Source organism: Rhopalosiphum padi, chromosome 1 (assembly GCF_020882245.1).
Source record: "Rhopalosiphum padi isolate XX-2018 chromosome 1, ASM2088224v1, whole genome shotgun sequence".
In the NCBI taxonomy this organism is placed as follows: domain Eukaryota; kingdom Metazoa; phylum Arthropoda; class Insecta; order Hemiptera; family Aphididae; genus Rhopalosiphum; species Rhopalosiphum padi.
The window spans coordinates 78341089-78366062 of record NC_083597.1 but is presented as its reverse complement, the minus strand read 5'-3'; the positions used below and the strand labels follow the sequence as shown (position 1 = coordinate 78366062).

Genomic DNA, 24974 nt, shown 5'->3' with positions numbered 1-24974 from the left:
ATTAACCAACAATAATTAAAATGTTAATTTTTCTTACAATGTGTTAAAAACTTAAAATTACTCATTAAAGAAATGTTTATTTAAAAATCAATGTATCAAAAGGTATTAAAATTATTAACAAGTGTTATTTAAATACAACTGAATTTAATTTATGATTTACACACTTGTGTAATGTTGGTTAACATGAAAATAGATAGACGAACGTTGTTTGTAGTTGGGCAAAAATTTCTGTTTATTATTTTTTCGCACTGGATTTTTTTAGTTTAGAACTTGAGTGTGATTGCTTTGAAATAAGTTTGTTTGGTGTGATATAATTTTCAACGATTTAATATTAAAAATAAGGTTGTTACTATACTTATTTCTGTTGGATGTTTAATGGCTTTTGATGGAGATGGCGGACGATATTCAGGCAAGTTTTAATCGACCAGCATGGTTACGTTTTTATTGTAATTTTATAAATTAAAATAAAATTATAATTAGGATTATGATAATATATTTACATTTTTGTAAACATAATGATAATCAATTAAAATTTCATTCATTCATATTATATTTTAGTGTACGATTGTGAACATTTTCCTTTTATCTTATCTACTCAAAATAATAACTTAATTTACATATATGTTCTTAAATGGATATCTACTCAACATTATATATTAATAAAAAGCAATTATTAACTTAAATTATTGAAAATGTATAACAAAAAATGTGTATAATTAATTTTAAGAAATATGGTACACATTATTACATATATTACATTGCAAGTAATGTTTGGACCATCTACCTAGAACATATTAAATAACTATTATAAATAATAGTTTTATAGAACATCAGTTTATTAGAATTATTAAAAAATATTAATTAGCATAACATTTTTAGATATAATTTATTGTAAAAACAGTTTCTCGTACTTATTTGCATACCTATCTTGATTTTAGTATATATTATATAAAATACTAAAACTATTATATTTAAGTATTTACTAATAAATACATTTATAAAAACAGATATAATTCTTAGAAGCATAAGTTCATATTATTTCTAAAAACAACTAAATTTTATGTTTGTTTTTTTTTTATATGAATTTTTCCTTTAGAAATATTAATGACTTTTTGCTAATGTGTGATACTAGTAAATTGTAACCTAACTTTAATCAACTTAATCATAATATTATGTCTAGCTAGGCCTGAACATAGTCAAATCATTAATCCTAATGTAGTATGTTTTTAATCCTTTCTTCACAAATTATAAATCATAATAATTGTATAAATGTCTATTATTATTTTCTTTATTATCCTTATTACTGTTAGCAAAATTTAAATTTTTGACTTGGAGGACTAGAATAGTAATTAAATAGAAATGTTAATGTTTACCTCTGAATCCCCATCGTAAAAATATATCGAATTAATATGTTTTAGATGTTATACTACTGAAATAATATCTAACATGTGTTAGTAATTCAATGGTATTTTAAAACAAAAAATATTTTACAACAAACTACTAAAATTAATCAATAACTTTATATTATTGTTACAATGATTAAATTTGAGTGTATGAATTTTAGATATTTTTTAGTTTTAATAAACCCTCTGTATTAATTTAAATCAAATTATTATATACTAATTAGTAATTATATTTAATTTTGTTAATTTAAACTTATTGTCAATAGTAAATATAACAATAAATATAAATATAAAATTTTAATCTTTTTTTTTTATTATTAAAATTGTTCATAAATAATAAGTGTTTATTCTTGTTCAATAGAAACATTCATTGTTTAATTATTGCTTAAATATTTTTATTTAGCCACTTATTATTGTTATTCATAACTATTTTTAAAAATAAATTTTTACTTTTTTAACTATATTATGTTAAATATATTAATTTGTATAATCATTATACAGTATATCAAGTAAAAATTTCTTAAAATAATAATTGACATATTTTTTTAGAGTATTCCACGTTTGGAAATGCTATGCAAGCAAATGTACGAATCAAGGGATGCTACTCTCTGTGTAGAAGCCGAAAAAGCTTTGGTTTCATTTCAAAATAGTAATACTCCTAACACTCTATCCAAATGTCAATTGCTATTGGAACGAGCTGACTCACATTATTCTCAATTATTAGCAACTACAACTATAACTAAACTTTTATCACGCACTCCATTAACCTTAAACCTGGATCAAAGAATACAGATCAGTAAGTTATTTAGTTTTAACTAATTTTATACTTGATTTATACCATGATTTTTAAAAATATTTTATACTTAATATCATAGTTATTAATATATTTTTATTTTAGGAAATTATATTTTGAATTATTTGGCTACACGTCCTAAATTGCCATCATTTGTAGTCCAAGCACTTGTATTATTATTTGCAAAGATTACTAAACAAGGATGGTTTGACGGAGAAAAAGATTCCTATGCATTTAGAAATGTTGTGTCTGATATTTCAGTTTTTTTACAAGTAATTAAAATATTGGGTCTTATAATTTTAGGTTACATTTTTTTTTTATTAGATACTTCTTTAAAACTATCCTCACAAAAATAATTGTTAGTAATAGTGAAAACAACTATATATATAAAAAAAAAAACAAATAATTGTAAACGTTGAAAGTAATAAGTTGAATTTTTCATACTTAGTAGAAACTATGAAATCTAATATTTCAGTATGCTTCCCAGACATTTCAAAATTATAACTTTATATTCATCTTAATGTATTATTGTCGCATTGCTATTAATGGTCAGTTTATTAAAAACTAATTTTTCTCAACGTCTAAAATAAATATTTATAACATTTAATTTTATATTTTTAATTACTATTTACATTTGTCACATTTTTATTAAATAGTTTTATTATTAGTACTATTTTCTTTCTTTAATTAAGGTTATTTTATTATATTAAAATAAGTATATATTTTATTATATACTAAAGCTTAAATGTTTTAGGGAACAAATGTTGAACATTGCATGATTGGAGTACAACTATTATCTCAGTTAACAACTGAAATGAACACTGTAGCTGATGTAGAATCTCACCGAGCTGTTTTAAAACATCGTAAAGTTGCATCATCATTCAGAGATACTCAATTATTTGAAATTTTTCGAATGTCATGTCAAATGTTACGGGGTGCTAATAATAATCGAAAAAATTTAAATTTTACTGATGAAACCCAAGTAAATGTTTGGTTCATCTATATTATACATATAATTTGTATATGTTTTGAATGTATACATTTTTGTTTTTTTTTTAGCACGGATTCATGTCTCGATGTCTACAGTTAGCTCAGAATTGTTTAACTTATGATTTTATTGGTACAACTTGTGATGAATCGGCTGATGATATTTGTACTGTTCAAATACCCACAGGTTGGCGACCAGCATTCCTCGAACAATCTACTTTAACACTATTTTTCGATCTCTATCATTCCCTGCCACCTAGTTTGTCAAGTCTTGTAAGAATAGCTTTTAAAAAATTGCACACTGTACCTCATACTGAAATTAATTTTATTTATAATTGTTTAGGCTCTATCGTGCTTGGTGCAACTAGCTTCAGTCCGACGTTCCTTATTCAGTACTACTGAAAGAGCTAAATTTTTATCTCATTTAGTAAATGGAGTTAAAGATATTCTTCTTAATCCTCAGGTATTAAGCTTTTGACTGATTGTAAATCTTATCTTGATATTTGAATAAATTTTTAATTTATAACTTATTAAATAATTTAATGTTACATAAGCTATTGTTGTATTTCTTAGTATTCAAATTATGATTAAAATACTGTAGTAATTATAAAATACACATTTTCTTTGTAGGGTTTAGCTGATTCAAATAATTACCACGAGTTTTGTCGTTTATTAGCTAGACTAAAATCAAATTATCAACTTGGAGAACTTGTGATGGTTGACAGTTATCAAGAAACTGTCGGTCTCATTGCTAAATTCACTGTTGAGAGTTTACAGGTAAAATTGGTGTACCAAATTTATAAAGTTTATTTCATATTTAAGAATAATCAAAAAAATTAAATGCATTTTCAGTATTGAATATTCCACATAATTCTTTGCCCTAGTAGTAATAAAATAATATAAGTATAACTTTTTTTGTATCGCATACAAGTTAACAAATAAAATAAGGTTTAAGCTATAATTAATACTTTAATATTGTAAAAGTGTTGTTATTATTTTCCTAATGTTTTTCTTGTACAACAATTACTACATTAATATTAAATATTGTAATAACAATTTTAGTATTTATTATTTGGCTGAAATTCCAGAAAACTATTATATATTATTAAATATATCTTAAAGTATTTTAATATAATTGTATATTCGATTGATGTATATATATAAAACAAAAAATCTTTATTTATTTAGGTCTACCAATGTGCTCCAAACTCTTTTCATTATTTATTAAGTTTCTGGCAACGAATGGTAGCATCAGTACCTTATGTCAAAGCTGCAGAACCTCATTTATTGGAAACTTATACTCCAGAAGTTACCAAGGCATATATATCATCCAGGATAGAAAGTGTTACACTTATTGTAAGAGATGGATTGGATGACCCATTAGATGATTTCACTAATGTTCAACAACAGCTTGAGCAGTTATCTGTGATCGGCAGATGTCATTATCAAAAGACATGCTCATTAATTGCTCAGTTATTTGATCAATCAGCTACCAACTATCAAGAAATTATTGCTTCAGCTTCTGCTTCTATTTATGATCTAAAGATTCAAGAAGGTATGTCAAATAAATTATTTTATAAGTTGAATTATTTATATTTCAGTCATATTTATGTATTACTGATAAAACCTAAAACTGTTCAAACTATGGATGCAATAAAATATAAACTTTATATCGCTATTACCAAACCAGGATTAATAAAATTGTAGGGCCTAGGTAACTGGTCGAGAGTACAGAATATTCCCTTCACATGCCAAATTTTTTAAAAATAGAAACATTTTATTGATGAATTAAGTTTACTTATTGAATATAAATTTTCAGTATTTATATTTAAAAAAAATGTTACTCTCCGAAATTTTGGCCCTGAAGTGTTGAATCTCTTTAAAAATCTCTTTAAAATTCTTTAAAAATCAAAAAAAAAAAAATTAAACTTTTATTTAATAACTTTTGTAACTTTTTATTTGATTTAGTTAATTTTAACAAATCTTAAAAACAACTTATTTTACACCAATTTTCATATTTCTTTAACCATCGTATTAAAGTATAAAACCAAATAGTTGTAACACAAAAAAATAATAATAATAATAATGTGTATTATATTACCTAACTATAACTTTATAGTTACAAAACTATTTTGCAACTTTTGGTATCGATTTCTTGGATATCGACTAATCATATTTCACATCTAATTTTTATTATTAAGAGGACGTTATACTACATTGCAACATGTGTTGTCTCTGTCTTACAAACGTAAGACATAAAAAATTTGCATTCAGTAGATTCAATTTTATGCTGTTAGCTTTAATATTAGAGTCAATTTACCTATTATCAAACTTAAATAACTATTTATTATTAGTAATAATATTATCTTGGGCATCTAGAGTATGTGTAAGTGTCGTGCATTCATACGCGGAACACTCGATCTGTGGTCGATATTATTTTTCTAATATTTCCTAAAATATTTTAAACAGTAATTGTGGTTTCATTCATCATAAATCGTCATATGCCCATTGCAATGTATATTTTATCGATTTATGGTCTATCCAATCTAATTTTAATAGGTAATTCTAAATAAACATAAAATATCACAAAAACAATCATAGCCACACGTTTTATATTTGTAGGCCCCAAAAATGTTTGTAAGCCCTAGACATAGTGCCTATGCGCTAATACGGCCCTGGCTATTAACAAAGATAGAGCAACAACAGCATAGTTTGCAAATATCTTTTCCTCTTTAATTATGTCTTTTGAGTTGGTCACATAATTGTAAATATTGAACTATCAATGTACCATAGTTTAAATCTTATTTTTTTAGAAAACTTCTCTCCCTCATTCAATGTTTCCGTCTCACAAACATACTAATATACATATTAAATTTGTGTTCAGCAGTATTTTGTAATGTTAGCTTTGATATTAGAATTAAAATTGATTGACCAACTATCATGCTTAAAGATAAGAGCAGTATCTTTGTTTAAACATTTTCTATGATATTTATATTTTAAGCCAGTCATAATAGTTTTGAATTGATATATTTTAGTGGTGGTCAAACAGGGAGGAAAATTAGGGGTAAAGATCCCCCTATGACTTTTTCTTTAGTATTTATAATAATTAAATGTATGTATATTGTACTATAATGTTAATGTACTAAATTTTGTTTTATGTTTTTTCTTAAAATAGCGCCTATGAGTACATTATTATTATTTAGATTTTACACTCATTCTAGGAATAAGGCAGTTATTAATATTTAGTTGCTTATACAAAATATATGCAAATTACTCTGCTTGATGATCATGAATATTTAATAACAACACTCTCCTCATTTGTTATACTTAAAATACTAATTTACCTTAATTTAAAAAATTGATATTGGGCATAAGTGCATAACCATAAATTATATTTTAATGATTTAAGTGCATATTAAAAAATTAGCCACATCCCCCTCCCATGACAAAATCAATTGACCGCCACTGGGCACTGATACATTTACATAGACATAACTTGCTTATAAATTGATATATTTTTAAACAAAGTCAATTCTTCTTACCTTTCTCATTTTAATATTAAATATTAAAGCCAATATTACAAAATTAATTCTACCAAATATAAATTTTCTGTGTTGAATGTTTGTAAATTAGAATCAATATGTGCGGATAATAGCTCATAAAAATATATAATCGATTTATAATGATACTGTGCATATATGTGAAATTTAGGTATATGTTTGTTTATTTGTAGTTAATATTTTGTTTATATTAGTACCTATATAATTATTGGCCATCTATTATTTTGTAAAAACTATTTTTGATAATATCTCAAAAAATATTGTTAGATATCGATTGATTTTTTTTTTACTTCAATTGTTTAACACCACTACACTCTTGTTATCCAGACTAATATTTAAAACTCTTTGTTATCATAAGTGTTCTAGCCAGTTCTAGGGAATGTATTTTAATGTAAATCATCATGTAATATTTTATCAATGTATTATATTATTATGATATTTCATAATGTACATTGTGTTATTGCCGTTTATGTTTTAGTATAACAATAATTTTTGATTTAGGTCGTTTAACTTGGTTGGTATACTTAATTGGAGCAGCAATTGGTGGTAGAGTAACATTTAATAGCAATGACGACGGGGATGCAATGGATGGAGAAATGGCTTGTAAAGTTCTACAATTAATGACTTTTAGTGATTCAAGGCTGCCACAAGGGGGTTATGAAAAATTAGAACATTCATTTTTATTTTTCTTTGAACAATTTCGAAAAATCTATATTGGTGATCAAGTAAGAAAAATAAATTATATACTTTATTTAAAGTTTCATTGTTTTGGCCGTAAAATCCAAATTGGTTGTTACATTTATTTACATTTTTAATATTTTGAATGATGTAAAATTATGAATTACATTTATATAGGTACCTAAGAATTCAAAGGTCTATCGCCGATTACACGATGTCCTTGGCATTAGTGAAGAGCACATGGTTCTAAGTATTTTTATGAGAAAAATGTAAATTATTTAAATTTTAATTTAATACTGTTCATTATAATTTTATTTTATTAATTTATTTTTCAGTATAACAAATTTAAAATTTTGGTGCTCCAGTAATACAGTCATTCAAAAAACATTAGCTTTATTAAATGATCTTTCAGTTGGTTTTTCTAGTGTTAGAAAATTAGTAAAACTTGATGAAATTCAGTTCCTATTAAACAATCATACAGTAATTTCAAATTATTTATATTGTTTTTACTAAAAATATATTAATAAATGAATAATTATTTTTAACAGAGTGAACATTTTCCTTTATTGGGTAACACTTTTAGTGTTAAAGATATGAGACATCGATCATCATTTTATACTTCATTAGGTAGACTACTTATGATTGATTTGTTGGAAGATGAAGATAAATTTGATAATTTTATGATACCTTTAACAGGTAAATGTATTCAATAAATATAATTCATACTGTATTATAAAATAACTGTTGTTATTACTTTTTATACTTAGCATCTGTAGAGTCTATAGGAGCTTTATTAGCTACAGTCAACGGTGTAAATGATACATCAGTATATTCAAATATCGAAGCAAAAAAAGCTCTAATTGGCCTTATTAGAGATCTTAGAGGCTTAGCTTTTTCATTCAATACTAAGACATCATTTATGTTATTATTTGAATGGTTATATCCTTCATATACACCAATTTTACTACGTGCAATGGAACTATGGTATGCCGATCCTGAGATTACTACTCCATTATTAAAACTCTATGCAGAATTAGCTTTGAATCGTTCACAAAGACTTCAAGTTGATGTATCATCTCCAAATGGAATATTATTATTCCGTGAGGCTAGTAAAGTTGTTTGTACTTACGGTAAATATTTGTCAAACTTTTTATTTTTGTAAACAAAGTAAACATCAGTATTTTTTACAGGAAATAATATTTTAAATCTTGATGTTCAACAAGATATGCTATATAAAAAAAAATTAAAAGGCATATCTATTTGTTTTTCAATGTTAAAAGCAGCATTATGTGGAAACTATGTTAACTTTGGTGTTTTTAAACTTTATGGTGATGACACTTTAGAAAATGCTCTAAATATATTTGTAAAATTATTACTGTCAATTCCTTTGAGCGATCTTTTGGTAAGTTGTATAATATTTGCATTAAAATTAAACTTCAAACTGATTTTCAAATTAAAATTTATTCTTCTTATTGAGTATGTTCTTTGGATGTATAGTTATAGATTAAATAATTTTTAACCTATTTATTAACAGTACTATATCAAATTATCTTTTATGTCATAATGATATGAAGTAGTAAGGATGGGAAGATTTTTATTGGATTTGCTATTACTATAGAACAGTAATTATATTACCACCCTCTTGTGGTCTTTTTTAGTTTTGAGGGGGGCATTTTATTTAAGGGAGGTGATTGACTGTGACTTTCATTTTTATTATTCATAACTTATTGCAATGAAATGTATAAGTAACTGCATACAATCAAAAATAATGCACCATATTAAGTAATGTACAGAATTATGTAGATATGCATAATATCTAGACATACTAAGAATTTAGTGTATAAAAATTGTTCATAGTTTTATTTTTTACTTTTATTAAATTGCTGATTATAAAAATTAAATTACAGTAGATTCTTACTATGTTAAACGTCGCTATCTCAAATTTTTTATTATCTCAAACTACATTAATATCTAACTATCATTACACTTATTAGCGTTTTTCTCTCGATAACTCGAAATAAAATTAATCGTTTTTCATTATCTCGAGTACACAAATAATATTTGTATTACGGTAAGAACAGAAAATTGAGCAATACATTCAGTATAGTGATTGTGATTTCACGCGCTGGTAGTCAATATTTGCAGTCATTTATACAATATAGTGAAATGGAAAATAAGTGTAAATTAAATGTCCTAACAACTATATTCTTACAAAGACAAAAGAAATATTAAACAAACTTCTAAACACATTTAAAAAACAAAATTATTTATTCTTTATTGTACTTAATTTACATGTATGCAGTATTAGCTAGTATTTTAAGTATTCAAATGATTTACCAATTTTTTTAAGAATTTTAGTAAAACTTGATATCACAAAGTTTTTGGTATCTTGAACTTATTCCTGCCCCCCTCGAGATTCGACATAACGAGAATCTACTGTATATTATATTTATTGTGTGGGGAGCAATGTGAGATTTTTGAAAACCTAAAAGGGGTATTTAGTAAAAAAAACCTTTTTATTTTTATTCCAGCCTCCTAAATTTTAAAGTTCTATAAATTTGTCTTTATTAACTTTGAACTGCTATAGATAACAAAACCAAAAGTAAAGATAAATAGTAAAGTTGACTATTTTTTCTTATACTTTTTTTTAAATATAATGTCACTTGTCTAAATATTGATGACTTTTATTTTTAGATTTCATTGCTTTTCATTATTATTAAAATTAATAATAATAACGTAAGATAAAATTGTATAGCATACAAATATAAGGTTATTCTTTATAAGGTAAATGTTCATTTTCACTGTGTTAATACTTTTACTATTTTTAGAAATATATTTTTTTACGAGATTACTTCAAATTATATAAAAAAAAACAATTTTTTTTATGTTAAATATAATTTTATTCTGAAAATTTGAGGGGGAGGGGAATAAAAAAAATGTGTATTTTTATTACTTTTTTTCATTTACAAGCAATATACTGATATACAATTTAATTTAGATCTAAATCAAAGTGATTTAGTCTCACTCCGTCCCTGTATTGTTGTAATGTAATTGTTGTTTACTTACCTTAAATATATTTGTTTGCTTTATTTATGTAGTATTACATTGTTTAAGAATAGATTAAATTGCATGTAGTAACATGTTTTTTTTATTTATCTAACAAATTGATTCTTACTGAATTTATAAATTTTCAGGATCATTGAGATGTATCTATTCTTCTTGTCTTCTTTTTAAAAGAATTCACTATCTAAATAATACAGATACAAGTTTTTACTACCTATTAGTTATTTATCTTAAATTCATAACTAACCTATGTCTAACTCAATACAACTGAATTGTATTGTATATAATCTGTTGAACTCAACCTATTTATTGTTTCATTTTTACAAAACTGAGTGTAGTTAACATCTGCAATTATCATTTATCATATCATAGTTTTTCTAAAACCTATCCAAAATTTTTCTCATACTAATGTAATATATTGATAAATATAATAGATTTAGTTTTTAATTTTAATTTATTTCTAGCATTATCCTAAATTATCACAAACATACTATGGCTTACTTGAGTGTCTTGCTCAAGATCATATGGAATTTTTATCTACTTTAGAACCTCAAGTATTTCTGTACATACTTTCATCCATATCTGAAGGACTGAATGCATTAGGTGAGTTATTTAATATTAAAAGATACATTACCTATACCTATTATGAGATAAATGTGTTAATTATAGAAGTGATAACTATTGCTGAAGGTATAATAACTGAAAAAATGATACACATTTTTTGGTACTTCAGAAGGCGTAAAGTTAAATTTATATAATTTACTTGATGTTTTTTTTAACTTTATAGTGAACACATTATATATACATATTATATATTCAACTTTTATATTTATATAAAAATTCACTTAAAGTTTATTTAAAAATTAGTTTTGACCATTAAGATATTAAATTTAATTGACAGTATTAAAATATCATATTGGAAAATATAAATTATATACAAAATAAAAATAAAAATGTATGGCTTATTTATGATTCATTTCAGGTTGAGTGAAAGATATTAAATTTAAAAATCTAACGTGCATCGTTTAAGGCAGGGATGGAAAACAATTTTAATTTTTCTTTTAAGTTATTATTTATTGGGTATTCGTTTAGCATATAACCTACCGATCGAAATTTAAGTTTAGTATGTGACTTAGCTATATTACAGAGTTTAGTATGTGACCTACCAAAACTATTACCACAAAATAATGGAACTAATTTAGAGTGGCATATATGAGAGAGTTTTAGGGGTTCAAACCCCTCCTGAAATGTATGGTTGGTACAGGCATTGATTTTGATAATATAATTAATTGGAATTTAAGAATAGACATTTTTTAAACCCCCCCCCCCCCCCCTTAATTAATTTCTATATATACGTCACTGCTGATTTATGCCATAAATGTCATTGTGAAACAAAGATGTAGGTATATGGGGAAAAAAAGATTAGGTATAGGTGAAATTTTGAGAAATCAGCATTATACGATGTTCATGGGGAATACTAAAAACTAAAATCCTGTGAAAAATGAATGGAACATAAGCTGAAATGTTGCCATGTAATTTAATTGAGGCATGGTACCAATTTATTAACAGGCAAGATACAATTTTTTTAAAAATTTTAAGTGATGTACAAAAAGTGTATTGCCAAACATAATTTAATATTTATAATAAAATAATTTTATGACATTTTTTTAATACTGATATTTTTTTGATTGATATTGAATGTAATTCGTAATCTGTAATAATAAAATAACCTAATTTTATGATTTTTTATTTTAACTGTTTTTAATTATTTACTATTTAATTATCAGTCCGGTAGGTCATATGCTAAATGATTTAAAAAATATAGTTTTTGTTTAACATTTATAAACATTATTTTTTCATATTGTTACCAAATAACGTTTTTGATAATTTCGTTTTCGTTTTTTTTTTATACATTCTTATAAGTTATTATAGTACCACACAAAATATGTAGATACAAAAAATAAAATAGTTCAAACTCAAAAATTAAAATTAAAATGCTTTTAAATTTTAAAAGTGCATGGGGTAAAGAAAAACACTATTTTTAGAGTAAATAATAAAAATTATCCTGAACTCAGAAGTTTAACATAGTTATATTGTTTAATATAATGTTTATACTTTATATTAATCAAATTTATTATCAAAAATAATTATTAGTTACCTTTTATTATTAATTTTTCGTGGTATAATTTTTCTCGTTTAATAACGTTTTTTAAAAAAGTTTTCCATTCCTTGTTTAAGGTGTTGATAGCTAAGTCAATATAGTACCTATTGTAAGAAAAATAATTTATGTCATCTGTGTAAAGTAGATAATTGTGACCAACTAAATAAGAACATTAAGAAATTTAATAAATTTGGTTAGTATAGATCGATCAATCAATTAATATTTACGGAATCAGAAGCATCACCATTGTCAATAAAGGTTGCACCTAGGTTTTCTCTGTTATTGAAATATTGATTAATTCTTACAATTAAATTTGGTTCCACTATCTTGTCTGAAGGTATAACAGTTAGATTCTTACTATCAACAAAGTCAGTTTTTGAGGATGTGTCCGACTAGTTTACAAAATATAGATGTATGTAAGGTAATTAGACGGATAGAGTTATTTGAGTAAGGATAAACACAACTTTATCTGAGGGATTGAAAATTGTATATACATCAATTAATTTATTATATTCGTTTGGTAAAAACTCTTTAAATCATTGGTGGCTAGATATTGTATAATTAGTGTGAAAATTCAGTGAATACTGAAAGCAACAGATTTGTGATAATACAGGTGGCTGCACTTATATTTAACATATTTCAATACTTAGGCTTAAAAAGTTGATAATACTATATTATATCATATTACTAAGGGCAGAAGTAAGAGAAGAAGCTCGGTCGATATAATGTACATTAATATATTCACTTCCAATAAAATAGTTATTCGTTAATTAAAATAAAGAGTCACATAAAGATAAATCAATTTTAAAATTGTTATAGACGTAGCATAATCGAAAAAGGTATAGTAAAAAGATATTTGAGGTTTATAACTTTAAATTATTTATTAATTATAAAATATATAGTCAATGTGCATTGTCTATTGGTTAACCTTATTTATTGCCTGCTCATTATTAATATTAATATTTTTCAGATATGTCTATATGCACTGGATGTTGCACTACTCTCGATCATATTGTTACTTATGTATTTAAACAATTATTATTAAAAGGTAAATTATTAACTAAAATAGTAAAAAAAAAGAAATATAAAAACCTTTAAAAACAAATTATTGTAATTGATTACTAAAACAAATATTTTTATTAACCTAGGTAAAAAAGTGAGACGTCGTATGCAACAAGTAAATGAAATATTTTTACGCACTTTAGAAACACATTTAGGTGTATTTAGACAAATCTTACAGACTGTACTCAACATAATCATATTTGAAGAATGTAGAAATCAATGGTCTATGTCCAGACCACTCCTTGGGCTTATACTACTTAATGAAGAGGTATTATTGATTATTTAAAATAAATAAATGCTCATCTATTTATCACATAATTTTGTTTAGTATTTTAATCAACTAAGGGATATTATTCTCCAAAGCCAACCAATTGATAAACAATCAGCAATGGCTCAATGGTTTGAAATGTTGATGGAAGGAGTTGAAAGAAATTTAGCAAGCAGGAATCGAGAAAGGTATATTAACTATAGTTAACTATATAAAGTATTAAATACTTCAATTTAAATTTATATATTTTTTAATAGGTTCACTCAAAATCTATCTTCATTTAAAAAAGAATTAACTGAGAAAGGATCAGCAATATCTATGAATTCTGTTAATAATGAAGTTATGATAACCACATAACACGTTTGGTTGTTTAAAATGTGTAATTTGATATCTTAATTATTTTGTCTTCAAATGCCAATATCAATATTTCAAGAAACAATTATGGTTATTTATTTATTATTTTTTGAGCCATGTAAATAACAAAAAAAAAACTTATCTTTGTAAACAGTTTTAATTAGAATATAGGGCCTACCTCCTAGTCATAGGCTATTACTGGATATTATTTTAAACATTTAATGATTATTATGTGCATTAATTATTATGTATGATACATAAGTGCGATTAAGATAAATGCAGTTTTTAAACTATGTGTAAATATATTTTATTATTTTTTAATGAACAAAAATGTTGTTAGATAATTATTGTACACCTTTAAGCCTGTTAATAATTTATTAGCAATAATGAATCTAAGGCCCAAATGTTGACCCCCTAAAAACTTTCATAAGTGATCTTCAACTTCAAAAAATATTATTGTATTATATCACTGATATAAAATTTGCTAAATACATTTAATTAAGCTCACTCAATCTATATTTGAAAATTTAAATATTTGTTTATTTAAATCAAATTGAAACATTTTTATTATATATATCAATTTTTTAATACCACAGTCTACTTTTATTATAACTGTGACAGTAAAATATACATAGTAAATACATCAAACATGACATTTTTTTACACTTTTAACATTTAAAAACGTTCTTTATATGAAATAAAAACAAATTTAAAGTAATAAAAATGCATATAAATAATATAAATTATAATAATAATAAATTCAATAAATTCTAGTCCCTGTTAACAATATATTTATATTTTTTAAGTATAATTAATTTGTATTTTGACTTAAATAGTTATTATCTTATCTATTAACTTATCTAATTTAATATTGTCTATTTTTGTATACAAGATTTGATACAGCATAACTCTATCCAACGAGAGAATACGCCGCAGCCCACCAAAAATAAGTTCTTCTACATATCCCTAAATGACATTTTGTCCCCGAGACTTCTTTCACTATGGTGTAATGTCACATGTAGATATGCAGAATGGCATGTTTTCTCGCTAGACAGAATAAATAATTTATTATTCTTATTTTATTTTGGAAAATAAGTAAGACACCTTTCTTTAAAATTTCAATAATATGAATATTGAATATAATGAAAATCTACATTTTAGGTTATAGGTATTTTAAAATTATTTAAAAATACTAAATATCTTTTAGATTAGAGATTGATTTCAATATTGATAAATTTATATTATATTCCAGGGGTGGTAAAATTATTTTTGGTCATAATCTACTAAATATATACTTCACCTTTGAGGATCGACTTCCATAGAAAAATTTTTTATTTTTGAATAACTATAATTATTAAAAAACATACTGTCAATAAGTGTATATAGACATACGACAAGTATTATAAACTAATTACTAATTACTAAAAAAAATATAATAATACTACAACCTCGATTAATTTTGGTGAGCGTGGCCCTAAAAATAAATTCTAACATGATCGATTTTGAAACTGTCCGCGATCAACCGTTAGGCTGCCCCTGGTATATTCCAACTATTAATAAATAATAATAAATTTGATAATTATAAGGCACTGTAACAGTTACAAACTTAGAATAAGATAATATAGTCTGGTCTAGTTACAACTATATCAATAAATTTTGGTAAAATAATGAAAAAAAAATTATATATACTTGACACGGTTTTAGGTGTAAAAAATATGTGCATTAACGTACAATAGTTTATGCCATTACATTAATTTCTTTAGATTTACAATAATTAAGTAAGTACAATATAAAATATATCACTTGTTTCAACAAATTGATAAGTACTCTATAAAACCTATACCTCAATTATAATATAAAAAATAATGGCTTTGTTTCAACCATATCCTATTTTAGTAATAATAGTAATAATTACAATTAAATATTAATTAAACTATCACAGTATTGTAGTAAAACCTTAATGATACTTTAATATAATTCATAATATCATTAAGTAATCAACCATAGTAATGGTATACAAAAACAATGCAAAATAACTTGATCAATATCATTTAAAATTAAATTTGAATACTTAATAATTAAACTTTAGTTTCTGTATGTTGTGATAATGCAACTTCACGTAAATTATCATTAGTTACATCAATAATACGCAATCCTGGTCCATAACGATTATATTCATTTGTATCAATATATTGAGATTGCATATGTCTTCTATCCATTTCAAACAATAACGCAGATCTAAAAAAAAAATTGTTCATACAACAATATTTATTTGTCATGTTGTGGTAAAATAATTTAAATATTTATAAAATAATCGTTGAACTATTAAAAAAAAGCAATCATAAATTATTAACCATTAAATAAAATTATTTGGGTCGATGAAATACAGAGGCAGAGCTGTTATATGAATACTAGGAGCAGTAAGAGCGATTGCTCCTGGCCTGAAAACAAGCAGTGTGTACTATGGGTGGTATACTGAACCAATATAAAATTAATCTATATAAATCTTTTATATTAAAGCATAGTGGTACTCATTCGCCCACCTGTTTCAATTATTATAACATATTAAATATTAATTAATTAATATCATCCTTTTATTTTTTTAAGTTGGTCAGGTTAAATCATAACAGAAAATTAGTCATTAAAGTTAAAATAAGTTTATCTATAGTTAATAAATAACTTTATTTACTTTTATTGTGAAAGAATGTGAAAATGTAACTTTAAAAGAACTAAATATATTGCATTTATCCTAGTAAATTTATGTGGATAGCTTATGAAGCTTACTTCTAGGCTTTTGAAGACTCAAGCTGCTAATGAAACATTAACATCAAATATTAGTAATTATTTGTTTTTATTTAATTTCAATTAATATGGTTAATATAAGTAAGACTTAATACAAAATATCTTATTAATTATTAAATAGTTCAGTAGTCTTAAATCAGTGGATCTTAAGTTCTAAGCTCAATTTTGGATCGCAAAATACATTATAATTTGAATAATTTAAAAAAATATATAAAGTAAAAATGTATTTGATCAAATTGTACAAAGTAAACATAATAATATTATAAGTAATTTCCAGTTATAAACATATAAAATCATATTAATCAATTAAGATTTTAAATAAATTAAAGGTCTCTAAATTAGATAGTCCAATAAGGATAAAATCTACTGATATTAGTAATATAATTATATATAATATATATGTTATAACATCTGATGAAGCAGTCATATTGCTTCACCCTTCTTAATGTAAGGTAGGAATAATATAATAAATTTAAAACTAAAGTAATATCATCAACTAGTTTTAAAAACGTTTGAAATATTATGAAATTTACTCACTAAAAGGCATCCATCATATTATTTGTTAAAACCTGTTTGTTTTTCAAACCGCTTTGGCAATTCTACCCTAACCCTAGTTGAAAAATTAAATTTTCACCATAGCAGAAGAAAACTTAAAAAGCTTAATTAGATTATGTTTATTTTTTTAACAATATTGCACAGTCTTTTTTTTATCTATTTATAGTAAAAATCAACCTTAGCCATGTATAACAGTGTTTCTAGATAATTTTGTAATGACAAAAACTAAAATTATATTGAGATAGGACATTAGGACCTCAAATATGTTAGTATTGCTATATTTTAAAATATCCAATTACATTTTAGATGCTTATGTGACATACAAGTCATCTTTAGTGGTTATTAGTTTTAAACTCTACTAACAAATCACCAGATTGAGGACAATTGTAATCACGCAACACAAATGTCTTTGGAGAAGTGAAATCCACCAAAAACAAAAATTAGTATTCTGCTATTATTAAAAGAATATAATAAATAATGATTAGATTCAGTTAACTGAAATAGTTATATTAGATAAGCATTAAGCATAATATCTAACTTCGCTTATACTATGAATATTAAATCTAGAATCAATAATACTAATAGTAACAAACCTGTAAACTTCATAACGCATAACAATCTCTTCTAATTCTTGTTTATATAAACGTGTCAACATGGCATTGAAACAATCAAGTTCTGGTAGCCGAAACATTTCCCATCTAAGTTTATGATCTAATGTTTGTGCTGCATGAGAATAAACATTGAGCCATACAGGGATTTCTTAAAGAAAAACAAATAGTTAACTCAAAATGTACAACATAATAAAATATTGAAAATTATTTTTACCTTGATTTAGGTAAGGATTAGCAGGCACGAGCATATTATGAGAATGAAAATGTGTAGATCTTGGTGGTGGGGGAGGTAACAGTGGCAATGGAATTCTTACCTCCGGTTGATAAATATAGTGAGGAGCGCATGGATGCTCATATTGTGCTTGTCGAGAAATATGACTGAAAAAAAAATCAAAATGCACAATAATATTATAACAAATAAATGCTATATTAATTATAAAAACTGTTTTCTTAAATTAGAAAATAGATTATATATTTTTATTTTTTATTGAAACAATACTTTAATTGCACAAAATTTATTGAATTTTCATTCTCTAATGAATTGATATAAAAATATTTTTATACTATAAAATTAAAGACAATTTATATTTATTGCGCACCTTAAAATATTTATATACTTTATTTACTTTATTTTATTTGGTTGTACAAAAAAATGAGAAAAAAATAATTACAGGCCCACATAGTTTTAATCAAAAACTAAAATAATTAATTTTTCCCAGACCTCAACAGGATTTACCCTTTACCCTACATACTACAACATATACAAAAATAAATAAAAATTATTGAAATAATACATCACACAAATGCATTACATAAATATTTATATTTATAAAATGTAACCTTTTAAGCGTCTATAACAATACTATAAAAATGACCATTAATCTTGTTAATTTTATTAAATTATTTCATAAAAATATTTGTGCATAGAGTATAATATCTTATTCTTAGTATTTTTGGAGCATAAATATTAAAATATAAATTAAACTTTGATTTTATAAAATATATATAATATACATAATTATTTATGGTTGGTATCTATAACACCTTAACTGAACTGATTAAATATAAGTATTACAATTTTATTATTTACTCACTTAACAAAATATACTCCATACTCATCACTTTCAATACGTTCCCATCCAGTAGGAAGACCTTCTTTTTCTAAAGGATGTGACCAATGTGTAGTTTTGGTATTATGATCAATATAATACTTACGACCTCTTAATGTTAAGTCTACGGACCAACCTGGTGGTAAGGGAAGTTCTTCTCCTCCGCCTAAACAAAAACAAGTTTGAATGTTGTATCATAAATGCATCTCTATACATTTTTATTTCAAGATTATGATGAATACACTTTTACCGTGACATTTTATATACAATTTTTGAGTAAAATATTTATGCATAACTATTATAGATGTTATTTATAATTAAAATATAAATATTCACCTGAAGGTAAAGGTATTGGAACAGGTTGTCCAATATTATGTAAGGCTGGGGTAGAATGATGAGTATTAATAATTTCATTCTTGTGCTGTAATTGAATCTAAAAATTAATAACAGTAAATTGTATTAGATTCAATGCAAAGCAGAGAAAAACATTTTTGCCTAATCATTATTTAATACTGGTAAGTGGTAACTGATATTTAGATTTCTAAGGCTAATGAGTATTTTATAGATGAATTAAATCAATTTACAGTAGAACCTCATTAATTCGGATCTCATTAGTCCGGACTTCGCTTAATCCGGACAGCCATTTATAATACGTAAATTACGCTAGTTTATGTCATAGATTAAAATAAACGAGAAAACGAATTCTAAAAATATCCTATATGTATTATGTATCATGTATTTTTAGGTTAAATATTGTAAGACATACATATGTATTTATATTTAGTTTGAATAATAAATTAATATCCAATATATTTTTTTTTAAATTTATAATTTACGATTTTTGGTTATTTTGTTTAATCCGGACTTTTAATAATTCGGACAACCTAGAGCCCCATATAGTCCGGATTAATGAGGTTCTACTGTACTATGTTTCTTTAAGTTATATAATCATGTATTAAGTTAAATACTGTAGGCTTTTACTCTTTAAGATTATTAGGTAACATTATTATTTAGATTTTAATATCAAAAGTTTCAGTATAATAATAATGAGAAAGATAGTGTTGATAGTTCTTAAAATAATTGATGGGGAAAGAATCACTAATTACATTTAGGTTGACTTAGTCTTTTCTTATAGTTAAAAGATGATTTCAATTTTTTTTATTAAATTAAACTTACAATAGTCTAAAAAAGACAGCTAATGTATGAAGATTGAACTAAAAGATTTTGAATTCTGAGGATCAAATAATATAGGGTGTCCCAAAAAAAAAAAAACACTTTTTAAATCGATTGCCATTTTTTTTTTGTTTCTATGTTTAAAACATTGTTTTCATTATTTTTTTAATCTACTATCATTTCAGTTTTTTGTTGTGTAATCAGTTTTTGTCAAGTTATGAACCGAATGTCAATTGAAACATGTGTGCTGGTAGACCTTTTATCAATTTAACAAAAGTGGTGTGGACACTATGTGATATCTTACTCGGTCGGGGAATTGCTCCCAATGTGTCATAAATATGTCAGCTAATAAAAAAATTAGAAAAAACTGGTTCAATTGTTGATCTCAATAGCCCCAGTTAGGTTAAGGTGTCACCGTGAAACTAACCAGAGAGAACTAAAAGGCAGTTATTGATAATTTTATCGACCTCACTTAGTAGAGGACAATCAAATAATATTATTTTTCATACATAAACCGGATATTCTATTGAAACTGTACATATCGTTTTTTATAATTTGTTAAAAAATAAAATATTTTTTTTATCTAATTTAAAAAAGCATTTTTTTTCCTGTTTAGGTTAAAATATACTTTTAATTAAAAAAAAAATTTCTGTTTATTCCCATAATAAACACTTTAACAGTCATCCTAAATAGACTTAAAGTTAGTATAATTTAAAGTTTTTATATTATAGCATATATATTTTTCTTAGGTTGGATTGTATATAAAACACTGATAGGAAGTTAAGTACAGTAGAACCTCGATTATCCGTGTTCGCGATTAACCGTGCTCACTCTTCCGAAAATTTAAAAATAAGTATGGACTGTAGATGTATTATGTATAACATTATTGTATATATTTCTAATTATAATTTAATAAAAATTTTCAAAATTTCATTATTATAAAATTGTACCTATGTATTTCTAATTATAATTTTTAAAAAATTACATTATTATAAAAAGTCTCGATTAACTGTGGTTTTCACTTATCCGTGTGACACTCTCCCCGCCATTACCCCGGATAATCGAGGTACCACTGTAATTTCAAAATCTAAAATGAATATTCTTAAACCTCATTTAAAACTACCTACATCTTTTATCAATTTAGTATAAAGAATAGAGGATAAAAGTTAATGAAACCAAATTCATCCACTGCACGTTCACACTTTGTCAAGCTGTTTGCCCTCCTGTGTACCTTAATCACCTTCCGCTGCCATCTGCCCAAAATGTTCGTTATTTAGGTTTACACCTAAACCGATGCCTGGCTAACCTGGGCAACACATATCCACACCAAAAGACTTGCTTTAAATAACCGGTCTCGTCAATTACATTTTCTCTTAACAACTAAACATGTAAATCTTAAAAATAAACTTCTCCTTTACAAATTACTCCTCAAACCAATATGGGCTTATGGTATTCAACTATGGGCTGCCGCCAAACTCTCTAATATTACTAAAATCCAATCATTCCAATTTAAATGCCTGCGACAAATACCCGTACTATGTCTCCAACAACACTCTCTATAAAGACCTATCTATTCAAACAGTTAAAAACGTTTGCCAAGATTTTCTATAAACGCATACACTCCAATCTTCACAATCATCGCAACCCCTTGATATCAGAACTATCTATTTCCACTATTCCTGGTGACCCCAGAAGGCATCTAAAACAAACATGGTGTTGTGATCTACTAAAAGACTAACCCCCAACACCACATGTCATGAAGTACCATCAATTGATGGCCTCTTCACTCAAGCCCCCTGTCTGAATTTATATAAATAATCGTAATTTAATTTAACTTATTAATGTTTGTAACTTTGTTACTTTATCTTATGTTGTTTTTTCTTTTCTATGTTAACTCTTTAATCACTTGTGCTTATTATTAATCATTACTTTACAGATTGTACAATTTTTTTAGTTTAAAAATAAAAAATGAATATGAACTTACAGTTGGAAAACATTGTGATAATGCTGGCGAGTAAATTGTATTGTCACCATATCCATGTAAAATAACAGATGATTCTGCTAAATCAGAGTGTGAATGATAAGGTAAACAAGTGGCACTATTATGTGTTCCCATCTAAATAAAAATAAAAAAATTGAATTATTTAAATATACATTAGAAACCAGTGCTATAGTTTTACATTATTCCACGATAAAAATACATCTATAATTATTGCACAAAAAACAATCGCTTTCCTTGCAAAATGAGAATAGATATTTATACATAAGAGCTTAAATAAAAATCATGGGATGCAATTACATAACCTTACATCCCATAAATTACATCACTATAAAAAATTAACTGAAATATCAATAATAAAATCATAAACTTGCTTGATGATTAATGTGACAGTCATTGGAAATATATCTATTACTACAATTTCTAACACTTATTGATTGATCAGCAGCTATACCTGGCGAACTACTCCATAAATTAGCATTGGCAAATCTTTAAAAAATAAGTATATAAATATTCTGTAATAATTCATAAATTAATAATAATATATACTTTTGAGCTAAATCAGGAACAGAACTACTAGGAGTATATTTCCCTTCATGACCAATTAACATTGATGGAGATGGTGTATTTTTCATATTACCAAATTTTTGAACTGAACCACTTGGTTGGTTTGTATTCTAAAAGAAAGTGATAAATAAAAAGAGCTAAATTTAAAAATAATTTTTTTCTTACATTTACATTTAGGGATTCTGAAACATTAGTCCGGCTGTGGTTATTTTTTCTGAAAGGTTCTGTAGTCCATACATTTATAACTAAAAATAGAACATTTAATACATCAATAGGTATTAAAATATATACACTCTTAGAATATTATTCTTCAACGGTTCCTAAATTTGAAGCACTTAACAAGGAAGGCACAATATAAATATTTATACTACACCTATACATTTTAAGTACTAATAAAGTACTATACACTGATTAAAAATTTTATTTCATTTCTTCAAGGGAGGTGCAAATATTTTTATTTTTGGGGATAGATGAGCCAAAAAAGTTTGGAACCGCTGTTATTTATTATTATCTTAATATTATTAATTATCATTAAATACTTGAAACGATAATACAATAAGCCAATAGTATTGCTATTATATTTCTCTTAGGTTTAGGTATTTATAAAACTTTAAATATTAATTATAAATCAAAATAAATTGATAGTAGCCAGATATTTTATCACCTTGGTATTATTTAAGTTACTACTGCCTATTGTATCAGTTAATTGTTTTAAGCGTTTATGTACTTTATTAATTATACATAATCAAAAACATCAACAGATTTTAATCAACTTTCAGTTGACAGTATTCATCTTACATGATCTAAACTGACATAGTGAAAAATACTCTCAACACATACTAAATAGTAATAGTACTTAATAATTTAATTTGTAATATATTACATGTACATGAAAAGATAAATATTTGAATACATACATTTTAAAAGTGATTATAACTAACACAAATATAATAATAAACATGATTTAATAATTTAAAACAAAAATGATTGACATAAATTCATAATATGGAACCAATAAAATAGTAAAAATTAATGTGACCAACAGCTTAAACATTACAGAGTAGACTATGTTTTATAAAACTAAATCTATAATGAAAGGATATATCCTGGCATAGTAAGAATTACCTCAATATCTCTAAAATTATTAAGAAAAAATTAAAAAATTTCAATAATATACTAATACATTAAGTATTCTTAAACAATAAAATAAATATTACATTTTATGTTATTATTATTTTATTCTACAAACTTACTTGGTATTTCAGGTGGCTTGTCTTTTTTTACATATTTTCCAACCACTCCTTCTTTAATAGTTCTAGTATCTTTATTTTTTCTTGACAACATGTTAAAAAGGTTAAAGTTGTTCAAAGGTCTAAGTTTTTTTTATAAATAAACCAAAATAATCGTTAAATATATTTTTTTCAAATGTTGATGATCTAAATCATAAAATGTAATTAATTTTTATTATTATTTTAAAATTATTAATTTATATAATATGAATTAAATAGGTACCTCCAGGGGACAGAATAATTACAAGTAAAAAACTTAGGCATTTATATTAGAGGTAAAACAAAATATTTAATTTCATTGTTTTCCACTAAAAGTATTTAAAATTTGTAGTGATTAATTATTTCGATGGATCATATACATTAAACAATTCAATTAAAATTTCATATTCATATTAAATAATAGAATGTAAATACTTAATTTTTGTAGGTAGGTACTTAATAAGATAATAAACAATTATTAATTATTAATTTTTAATAAATAAAAACCTTATCACATAAAAATAACCTTAAATAAATATATTAGTCTTTTTTATCAATGAT

At 24.6% G+C, this 24974-nt stretch overlaps 2 protein-coding genes across 3 annotated transcripts; one reads left to right on the top strand and one right to left on the bottom strand.

The window, feature by feature from the left end:
* Window positions 1-126: 126 nt before the first annotated feature.
* Window positions 127-14660, top strand: LOC132931723 (exportin-7). Its single transcript, XM_060997677.1, has 19 exons — window positions 127-409; window positions 1953-2199; window positions 2302-2468; window positions 2951-3178; window positions 3256-3456; window positions 3527-3646; window positions 3814-3960; window positions 4372-4738; window positions 7245-7468; window positions 7599-7690; window positions 7757-7901; window positions 7970-8117; window positions 8189-8551; window positions 8612-8823; window positions 10949-11087; window positions 13616-13693; window positions 13794-13975; window positions 14036-14163; window positions 14233-14660. Exons 1-19 carry the CDS (start codon window positions 386-388, stop codon window positions 14330-14332), a joined length of 3312 nt encoding a protein of 1103 aa, XP_060853660.1. The 5' UTR covers window positions 127-385; the 3' UTR covers window positions 14333-14660.
* Window positions 14661-15643: 983 nt separating this feature from the next.
* LOC132931726 (scaffold protein salvador) lies at window positions 15644-24876 on the bottom strand. 2 transcript variants are annotated; one of them, XM_060997686.1, is made up of 11 exons: window positions 24658-24876; window positions 24399-24581; window positions 23317-23390; window positions 23128-23255; window positions 22953-23067; window positions 22564-22695; window positions 19743-19839; window positions 19392-19572; window positions 18512-18675; window positions 18280-18445; window positions 15644-16567 (listed from the first exon to the last, which is right to left on the bottom strand). In XM_060997686.1, exons 2-11 carry the CDS (start codon window positions 24487-24489, stop codon window positions 16408-16410), a joined length of 1308 nt encoding a protein of 435 aa, XP_060853669.1. In that variant the 5' UTR covers window positions 24490-24581; window positions 24658-24876; the 3' UTR covers window positions 15644-16407. The 2 variants fall into 2 exon arrangements, with proteins under 2 accessions (XP_060853669.1, XP_060853668.1); XM_060997685.1 differs by having other exon boundaries at window positions 23311-23390; window positions 24658-24875.
* Between the last annotated feature and the right edge of the window lie 98 nt (window positions 24877-24974).

Excerpts from the sequence above, each read along its gene's own strand:
- LOC132931726 (XM_060997685.1), bottom strand. The coding sequence starts at position 24,489 with ATGTTGTCAAGAAAAAATAAAGATACTAGAACTATTAAAGAAGGAGTG. Across the intron at positions 19,840-22,563 it reads TATCACAATGTTTTCCAACT|ATTCAATTACAGCACAAGAA; the intron begins GTAAGTTCATAT and ends ATTAATTTTTAG. Across the intron at positions 18,446-18,511 it reads TAATCCTTACCTAAATCAAG|AAATCCCTGTATGGCTCAAT; the intron begins GTAAAAATAATT and ends TTTTTCTTTAAG.
- LOC132931723 (XM_060997677.1), top strand. The coding sequence starts at position 386 with ATGGAGATGGCGGACGATATTCAG. Across the intron at positions 3,961-4,371 it reads TCACTGTTGAGAGTTTACAG|GTCTACCAATGTGCTCCAAA; the intron begins GTAAAATTGGTG and ends TTATTTATTTAG. Across the intron at positions 7,902-7,969 it reads TCCTATTAAACAATCATACA|AGTGAACATTTTCCTTTATT; the intron begins GTAATTTCAAAT and ends TATTTTTAACAG.